General features: G+C 42.7%; 1 protein-coding gene across 4 annotated transcripts; it reads left to right on the top strand.

The window, feature by feature from the left end:
• Nucleotides 1–507: 507 nt before the first annotated feature.
• On the top strand, nucleotides 508–8,317 carry EIF5 (eukaryotic translation initiation factor 5). Of its 4 annotated transcripts, none has more exons than XM_088455292.1 (12): nucleotides 508–611; nucleotides 857–1,030; nucleotides 2,435–2,714; nucleotides 2,802–2,883; nucleotides 4,093–4,265; nucleotides 4,584–4,695; nucleotides 4,880–5,001; nucleotides 5,545–5,703; nucleotides 6,063–6,224; nucleotides 7,227–7,391; nucleotides 7,628–7,759; nucleotides 7,947–8,317. In XM_088455292.1, the coding sequence occupies exons 3-12, from the start codon at nucleotides 2,643–2,645 to the stop codon at nucleotides 8,037–8,039; spliced, it is 1,272 nt and encodes a 423-aa protein (XP_088311418.1). In that variant the 5' UTR covers nucleotides 508–611; nucleotides 857–1,030; nucleotides 2,435–2,642; the 3' UTR covers nucleotides 8,040–8,317. The 4 variants fall into 4 exon arrangements, with proteins under 4 accessions (XP_088311418.1, XP_088311419.1, XP_088311420.1 ...); XM_088455293.1 differs by lacking the exon at nucleotides 508–611 and adding an exon at nucleotides 696–740; XM_088455294.1 differs by lacking the exons at nucleotides 508–611; nucleotides 857–1,030 and adding an exon at nucleotides 1,100–1,184.
• Nucleotides 8,318–9,597: the final 1,280 nt, after the last annotated feature.

Raw genomic sequence — 9,597 nt, 5'->3', positions numbered from 1 at the left:
ATGTACACATTTATTTATTTTTTACAGTTATTACTTGGGGGTTAAAGATCAGTCTGATCCATGCCAGCAGTTATATTATCTGCTCCCACTGACTGCATGAATCTCTGCTGAATGAACTCATGTAACAGGCTTATTTTCTATCACTGTACTATTGCAAGTTTAATACAGTCAGACAGAAACTCATTGCTGTATTCAAGACAGGGAACTGTTATTGGGAACCATGTTGGTTGTGGCACCGCCCCCGGTGCCCTCTCATGGCAGGACTGAGTCACATGATGGGAGGGGAGTTACCCTTCAGCCGTCCCCCGGCCAAAAGGGTATTCTGATAACATAGCCAGAGTCTCAGTCAACTCAGCACTGATCAACAACAACTCATCACATGCCCGCTCTCGCGAGATCTCCGCCTCTCCCACGCTGGGCAACGCGTCCATTGGGCGGACTCCTGGGCGAAGCCGATTGGCCGCGTGCCACCCGCCAATCAGAGGCGGTCGCTGTCCAATGGCCGCTGAGGATTCGGGTAGGCGTTGCCCGCCCACAGGTAGGACGGTCTCTGGGTGAGGGGCTCCAGCTCACAGCGCCTCCGTCCGTGCTAGAGCTAGAAGGTTCTTGAGGTAAGTAGCGGCGCAACGTGGCCGGGATATCACGCCCCATTTCTCCAATATATTTACCGCGTTCATTAACGACATTTAATTAGTGACACGCCTGATGGTCGCTGAGCACTCCCCATCCCCCCTCAGCGGGTAAACATCGCCCTCCCGCCTGTGTATGAGGCGGATTATTGTCTGTAAATCATTTTTTTGTGTTTGTCTGTTTCCTGTCTCCTCCCTATTAATTATCTCTCCGCTCTGTGCTGCAGGTACCCCGGTTGGAGGGTGTTGAAATCCCGGCTCGCTCGGCCCGTGTGCAGTGTCGTGGCCAGCTCTGCGCTGTGCCGTCCATCCCCGCGGTGTATCCATTGCTTCATCCTGCCTCCGTTCATCGCACCCGAGGGCGAGCAGCGTTGTGTTTATGTCTTTATTGGACGAAAACGGTGAGTACTGCCATGGGGAGGACACGGGGGGGGAGGGGACGCGGCGGGATGTGGATGTAAAATGGCGCCCGCGCCTCGTGACTCGAGGACGTGACGCAGGTAGCTGGGGGAGAGGGCGGAGGGGATCGCAGGCCTCTCTTAGGGACACAGGCAGGTAAGGGTGTGGGAGACTCCCGGGCGGGTGACAGGGCGCCGGCTGGAGAACGGGCGGCTAGGGGGGTGTCCGTGGATGGAGGCGGCTGGTAGTGCGCATGCGCGGCGCCATTGGGCTGACTCAGTATTGCAGGTCTGAGTCATGAGGAGCTCCCCCCTCCCAAGTGTGTGTTTTCCCAGCCCTGCACCGCCTAGCACTGCTGCCTGTTGCACAACAAGTCCCAGCAAGCTTTACACCATGTGGCACAGGCACAAGGCGACCGTGTGTTCCCAGTGTGCTTTCTGCATGGCTGTTTAAGCTCAATGGGACCAGTGTGTACACTCCCCTAGGTGCTACTGAGTAATATATATCACTAGCCGAAGTATGGCTTATGTTCTTTCCTGGCGGTTATGGCTGCGTACATTCAGGCAGAGTATTGCTAAGCTGTGTGCACAGGGATGACTGCAGTGCATTGCACTTCAGGCTTAATGATCTCTAAAGTAATTCAGCTATTGCTCACGGGGAAGCGGCACTCCTTCACTTTACAATGAAGATTTGATAGCGCTTGACTGCTGTTGTGATTGTATGGTCATTATGATTGCATCAGCCAGTGGCTTGCTATAACGTGTGGTGATGGCAAATGTAGCATGTCTAAAATATTCTGAACGCAGCGAATCGCAAATTTTATTTTCTGGTCCCCCCCTCCTCCCCTGTTTTTGTTCGGAGAGCCTTGCTAACTGCTGTGTAGATGTATTGTCCTCTGACTTAGAAAAAAGTTTTAACAGCTGGTACTCTGCTCTCGGACTGCCTGCATCCAGGGGAAGTGCAGTGTGACGTCAAGATTCACATTTATTTATCGGATTAGCAGTGACTGAATATGGTGCAAGTAGGATCTGTCTCATTAGTCCACATCTTGAAATTCTGACCCATTTAGTCAATGTGACTAAATTAAAGTTATTTGCTAAAGTGCATATGTAGTTGTGTGAAAGTGATAGTCGTTATTAAGGACAGGCATTACATTAAATCTAATTACTATTGCATGGTTAAACAGCTGCCGTTGCTGAACTAATTAGTGTCTGTTTAAATTGGGCGTACACCAATAGCACTTCTGTAGTTCTCAGCTTGGTCAGTCACAATGTTTGCTTTGCGATTCCAGTTCATTTAGAATTGTCTTCTATTTTTTTGCTAGTCTATCAATAAAATTAAGTGTTACAGCTGCTTGTGCAGGTTACATGAACAATATTTTAATTTTTTTTCTATTTTTCTCATAGAGCTGTTGCGCAGCCATTGGTACCTGTATTGGGGAAACATAGCATACAAACAAGAAGCTCACAGCCTCGGTGGCGAAATTATTTTCATGTCAGAGACCGAGAACTCTTGCAGTCGTTTATGTCATCCAGTCTTCTCCAGACAGAAGATACCAAAAAGTTGCAATCAAAGATCTTTTCCTCTTATTGAAAGGGCTACTAATAAACAGAGATGTCTGTCAACGTCAACCGCAGTGTTTCCGATCAGTTCTATCGGTACAAAATGCCCCGTTTGATTGCCAAGGTAAATATTGTCTTACTGGTATTTTGCCCAGAGTCTCTACAGTATTTGCAGCCTGGGAACTGTGTTCATTCTGATATGTCTTTGCAGGTAGAGGGCAAAGGAAATGGAATAAAGACAGTAATAGTCAACATGGTTGACGTTGCAAAGGCGCTTAATCGGCCTCCAACGTGTAAGTAGAGCGTCTTCTTTTCATTAATGTATTAGATCTTAGCATTTTTCCTTCAGAGTTCCCACAACGAAGAGGCATACAATGTAACGTTATAAGTGTATCAAATCAGGAACTTTGTTTTGGAGCGCCACCATTTTGCTTTGCTTTATTAAATCTGTATGTTGTCTCCCTTCTCTGTATATATTCAAACTGTCCTTCATTAACCACCTTGCTTTGATCAAGGGTAGACAAAATAATTTGAGGGGGCAGAGAACTGTAGAGGGTCGTGCAAGGTTGAAATCTCAACAGCCTAAAACTCAGCTGTGTGGTGGATTATTTTTTTTCCCCCCCTCTATCGAAGTTGAAGTAAAATTGAGAAGTTGCATTTAAGTTTTTAAATTGGGCATTCTTTTATAGCGATCTAATTAGTTTGAACTTTTATTAACAATTCTAGCGTTTCCCTCAAATCTCTGTACATATACTGTTGATCTGTTATTGTGAGGCTGGGTATTGTTACATTTAATTAGCTTGTGAAAAATTAATTTTGTGTCTTGCTATGTATGAGTCAGAAAATCTATTAACATCTGAAGCACCTTTTATTCGTAGTTCCTCACTGCAGAGTGCAGCTGATTAAATTGTTGCCCCAGCTTTGTTTAATAAATCTATTAAATCTTACATGCAAATTCTGGCTTGAGGTTGTGGACAACCTCTAATCAAAGCTTGACACATCTTGTGTGGGGTTTTTTATTTTGTACTATGTATCTCGCTCTGTGGGAATATCATGTCTGTTCATCCTGACTATTGATCAGCCTTTGGGAGGTCTGCTGTGGGGCTGCATGGAAGATATTAATTTAAGGCCCAACAACTACTTCAGTGTACTCCCCATTTGAAACGTGTGTCTGTGTCCTCTGCTATATGTGCACTCCCCATTTGAAACGTGTGTCTGTGTCCTCTGCTATATGTGCACTCCCCATCTGAAACGTGTGTCTGTGTCCTCTGCTATATGTGCACTCCCCATCTGAAACGTGTGTCTGTGTCCTCTGCTATATGTGCACTCCCCATCTGAAACGTGTGTCTGTGTCCTCTGCTATATGTGCACTCCCCATCTGAAACGTGTGTCTGTGTCCTCTGCTATATGTATGTTTTGCAGTGCTTTGAATTACAAATGTGGTGGTTTTCTCTGAATTTTTTTTTTTATTTCTTTTTTTTTTTTTTTTTTCATATTAACAGATCCCACCAAATATTTTGGTTGTGAGCTGGGAGCACAGACCCAGTTTGATGTTAAGAATGACCGTTACATTGTCAATGGATCTCATGAGGCAAATAAGCTGCAAGACATGTTGGATGGATTCATTAAAAAGTTTGTTCTGTGTCCCGAGTGCGACAATCCAGAAACTGATCTGGTAAATGTGCATTTCCTAATTGCTCAATAAAACTATTTATTTGGTTTTTGGCTTTCTTGGCTAATGCTTATGGTCAATATTGCAATATAATCGAATTACTAAGTGTATAAAAACTGTATAGGTAGTTACCAATACTCTGGAACGTTTGGTGTTTTGGCTGGTGATGTGGGGGGTGAAGCTGTATAAACACTATACTGTCACCTTTGAGTTTAAAATGGTGTTAAATAGGCGAAGGGTAACTGATCTTATTTCTAGTGCTTGTAGGCAACACATTAGTTAGTGAAGTGTATGTTACTAATTATGTGTCTGTCATTGCAGCATGTCAATGCAAAGAAACAAACAATAGGCAACTCCTGTAAAGCCTGTGGTTACCGAGGCATGCTGGACACAAACCATAAACTCTGTACTTTCATTCTGAAAAACCCACCAGGTAAGTGCTCGGTGTATCTGGATGTAGTGCTACTTTGTGATGGCTTTATAGCTGCATATACGTATTGCAGCTTTTACTATCCTTTCATGCCATGCCAGCTCCTAGTATCAGTTTTATCCAGCTCTGCTTTGGTGCAAGCAATGTTGTGGCCGTTGTGCTAACATCACTCCTTGGCTTTTTGCAGAGAACGCAGACGGCTGTACAGGCAAAAAGAAGGAAGATAAAAAAAACAAGAGGCTTAAAGAAAATGGTTCTGTATCCAATAATGAAACAGCAGTTCTAACGGAACTTAATCCTCCACATGTGGTAAGTGTACAGAATAGGCCAAGGACATTTTGAGTACAAAGTCCAGTCTTATTTTGGATAACTGTTCATGCAGGCCAACAGGCTTGTACCAGCAGTATAGTTGCAGCTATTGCAGAATAGTGAGGGGAGTATATTATCTCAGCCACATGGTGCAAGTTGCATACCTGTTAACATGGGCTTATTTGGCACAAATGGTTAAGGTTGTAATATCAATGCTAAAAGTAAGACTAAGGGGAATATTTACTAAAGTGAGTTTTTAAAAATGGGAATGTTGCCCATCTCAACCAATCAGTTTCTACTTAACATTTAACTATCACTTTCTAGAATCTGGTTGCTATGGGCAACATCTCCACTTCTAAACTCTCACTTTAGTAAATAAACCCCTAAGTTGGTGCTGTTATGCAAACTGATGTGTCTTCTGGAAGTGCAGGTACGAATGAAGGCCGGACGCTTTTTGCAGGGTACGGAATGACTGCGCTAATATCAAAATTAAGCAATGGGTTAAAAGTAAGAACCTACTAAGTTTTTGTTTTTTCATTTGAGGCTGATGATGATGATGAAGACTGGGGTGAAGACACATCTGAAGAGGCTATGAAACAAAGAATGGAGGAAATAAGTGATCATGCAAAGAATCTGACTCTAAGTGAGGAATTGGAAAAACCTGTTGAGGAAAGAGTAAATCTGCTGTTTGACTTTGTAAAGGTAAGCTTGTGACTGAAACCACATTGTGCCAACACAGACTGCTAGACTTGTTTGTTCAGTAGCAGGTGTTTATATTGGAAGCGTATTACTCAGTGCTTTACAGAGAACTTTTGATCATTCACATCGGTCCCTGCCCCAGTGACGCTTGCTCTATATATTCCCTACCACATGTACACCAGGATTACATTTTGTTTTGGCAAAAGCCATTTAATCTACCAGTGATTTTTGTAGTGGGGAATAGAACCAGAGCACTTGGAGGAATCCTACAGAAACACTGGGAGAACATATAAAATTCATACTGATGGTCCTCTGTTGGGGAGTGAATTTGTGACTTAATCTAATCTGTTATTCTCTTATAGAAAAAGAAGGAAGAGGGGGTTATTGAATCATCAGATAAAGAAATTCTGGCTGAAGCTGAAAGACTCGATGTAAAAATCTTGGGGCCTCTGGTCTTAACAGAAGTTTTATTTGATGACAAGATAAGAGAGCAGATCAAGAAATACAGACGACACTTCCTGCGTGTACGTATACTGAGTGAACTCTTCACTATGGGTTTTTAAAGTCTGGATTGGCTACTGTGCAGTGTGTAACATGTCCTGTAAGTGAACTTGTACTGTGGTACTTTAATTATAATGTAGCAAAATGAGTGAGTGACTGGCATTTATAACAAACTTATAGGGAAGCCATTCCTCCACCTTTCTGTAGTGGCCGTTGCTCTTAATACACTGGCGATTGTGGTTTTCACTTATGAGTAATCTGCTTGGATGAAGAGACTTTGAATTGTCCTGTAGAATTCACAAAACAATATTGAAGTTAATTGGTTGTGGATGGTGTCTTAATCCTGGCGCTCGAAACCACTTGGATGCTTTACTCCTACTTGAGTAACAAATTGGTTATGACTTATTCATCCATGCTCTCCCTAATTTCTCAAAACTAGTTATGGTCATGTTACACAGTGGGGAAAGTCAAAAGCTGAGGGGCATGGTATGGCAGAGGGATTATAGAGCCATGGCACAGCTAAGCTCCACCTAAGGAACCATGACTCCATTCACGGCTGTCCATGCTGCAGATCTAGAAGTGCTGACTCTTTCCAGAGTTTGCACTTCATGTGTCTATCCCAGAGGTTCCCAAACTTTTTTGAGTCACTGTGCCCTAGAGTATCGGGATTGTTTTCATGGCACAAAAGTTTATCTAGAAGTTTTTAAAACTGCAGTGAAGTAGTAAAGTGAAATAAATTGTGCTTACCTTATGTGGTGGTGGACAGGTTTGCACTTCTGTTCACATATTTACATTCGATTGACCATAAATAGTTTGATTTGTTGCTGGACCACCAACCTGAGGCACCCCAGGGTGCCGCAGCACGCAGTTTGAGAACCACTGGTCTATCCTATTGCTGCTATGTTGTCTTGTGCCTTGCCAGTGGTGAACTTTTTCTCTGCATCACTGCACTACGTGTATTTATAATGTGCGGTAAAGTGTTTAATTTCTACTAAAAACAAAATCTTTTCATCTGTTGCCCTCAGTTTTGTCATAATGATAAAAAAGCACAGAGGTACCTCCTCCATGGCTTTGAATGTGTTGTGGATATGCACCAGTCGCACCTTCTTTCCAAAATCCCACACACCTTAAAGGAAATGTATGATGCGGATCTCTTAGAAGAGGAGGTGATCTTCAGCTGGGCTGAGAAGGTACGTGACTTGGCATATAGAGCTAATTGCCTATAAATGCTACTGATACTGCATGATAAATACGACGTAACTTGTTCTTGTATCAGAACAATAAAATGTTTTGGTTTGACTTAACCTAGTTGATAGAGAAGCTGGTGTTGCATGCTGCATTAATGTTACCTATTATTCATATAGCTTAGCTTCCATGTTGTGCCTTCTGTCACAATGAAAAGTTTTTTGTTTTTTTTTCTTCTTAGCCATCCAAAAAATATGTCTCTAAAGAACTTGCCAAAGATATTCGAGCGAAGGCCGAGCCCTTCATTAAATGGCTGAAGGAAGCAGAGGAGGAGTCTTCTGGTGACGACGACGATGATGATGAGAATCTTGAGGTAACACTTTCTTTTGCTGCAAGTATATGCATCAATGGTGTCTATAGGCCGTGTATAAGTGTAGTAGTGAACTGTACGTCAGTTATCAGTGTAATTTAGAGCTATCAACAATGGTATTGCCCTTATTAAACTGATTGCAGGTGACTATCCCATGTGAGCTTTCTAACCGTTGACCTTGTGTCCACAGGTTGTGTATTCCACTTCTGTGAGCGTTCCCAAAGTGGAGACCGTGAAATCGTCTGTTGAAAAGGATGATGACATTGATATTGATGCCATTTAAAGTGAATCTGGTTAAAAGTTGTTCACTTTCTGCTTTTTATGCCTGAAGTGCAACATGTATGTGATTTAAGCTGTGCTAGCTGAACATCATGCTAAGCTTTTGTATGCTTTAAAGTTTCTTTCTACTGTGATTTGTTCTTCAATAACTAAGCTTCACTAATTAAAGTGCATAAAGAAATGAACAGACTTTGTTTTGTCTATAGCATGTAATTCCATTTTAAAGGTTAGTGTTAACTGCAGATTTATACAGTGTTTGAATAAAGGTTTTGTTTTTGTTCACTAGTTATTATTTTAATGACTTTAACGCTCAAACCATATCTGCTGATTTGATGCAGCTTGGTGTATTACAGATCACTAGGTTAGTCTATTACCATTGCATCAGTGGGGGTGGTGGGGAAATTCCAGGTCTTTTTTTTTTTTTTTTTTTTTTTTAAAGCGATCACCAAGCCTAAAATACCAATCTGCTCGCATGTAGCACACCTAGTATGGGGTTATTTGTCAGATTGCTTTCCTTGTTTTGTCCTCTCAAGAGAAGGTGAAGTGTAAGAATTATCAGCTTTTAAAAAATTGGCTAGTAAGACAACCCAATGCATCCCCTCCAAATTGTATTCAAATAACATAGGCATGGTCTTATGTAGGAAAGAACTATATTTGTCAGCCAACCCAAACAGAAATGCATAAAAAGAATCTCTAGGAAGATATACATACATATAAGTATGCTGTGTTCTTTAATGTGATTAACATAGGGGGCGATTCAGCTCATCGTGATGCTGAACAGCCCTGGGAAGGAGTTTCCGGAGCTATTCAATTTACCACGCTGTTAGTCTGACTACAGGATTTCTTCTCGCACCCTCCTGATGTCCGACTTTAGTGCCGGCCGCGATGCTGTCTTCTACACTTCGCATGGCGCTAACAGCATCACGGCCAGCACTTTAGTTGAAGAATGCTGGTTACCCTTCCCATAGAAAGATGTTATAGTCCAAGGTCTCTGCTGCTCTGGCCATAGCATGGTTAGTGCCCAGCAGCAATGCATGTGACCAGCAGCGCACTGGGCTATGTGTAAAGGGACCATGCTAGTTATAGAGAAGTACTGTTATTGGGCCAGGAATTGGTTGAAGTTCACTGACTTAGGATGCTGGGCTCAATGTCGGGAGTAAGAAGTGTATTGATTGGTCACAGGAACAAAACAGGACATCAGTGTATATATAGGAAGTTTGTTACTCTTATAAGCAATGTTCCATTATTCCACTTAAAATTTATCAGCCCTAGTGGGTGATAAACGAGTCCCTGCTAGAGATGCATCATGCTCACATAGATCGTTGCACAATGCTTGAGCCTTATAGTATTAGGTTTCAATCTTGTCTCATGACAGCCAATTTTCTTCAGAGTCCATAGGGCTCCACAGGGAGACCTTGGGGTGTAGGTGGTGGTTGAGGACTGGGCACCAAGCAGTTAAATCTTTCAGCTCCTAGGATGCATCGGTCCATTTCGTAGGTGCCCGGCCAGAGTTCGGTCACCATTATGCAGTGGGTTGCTTAGGCATCCCAAATAGCTTTTAT

This window comes from Taudactylus pleione, unplaced genomic scaffold (genome assembly GCF_031769625.1).
Source record: "Taudactylus pleione unplaced genomic scaffold, aTauple2 ptg000652l, whole genome shotgun sequence".
Lineage (NCBI taxonomy): Eukaryota > Metazoa > Chordata > Amphibia > Anura > Myobatrachidae > Taudactylus > Taudactylus pleione.
The sequence above is the reverse complement of the archived record's forward strand: the minus strand, read 5'-3'. Positions and strand labels throughout refer to the sequence as shown.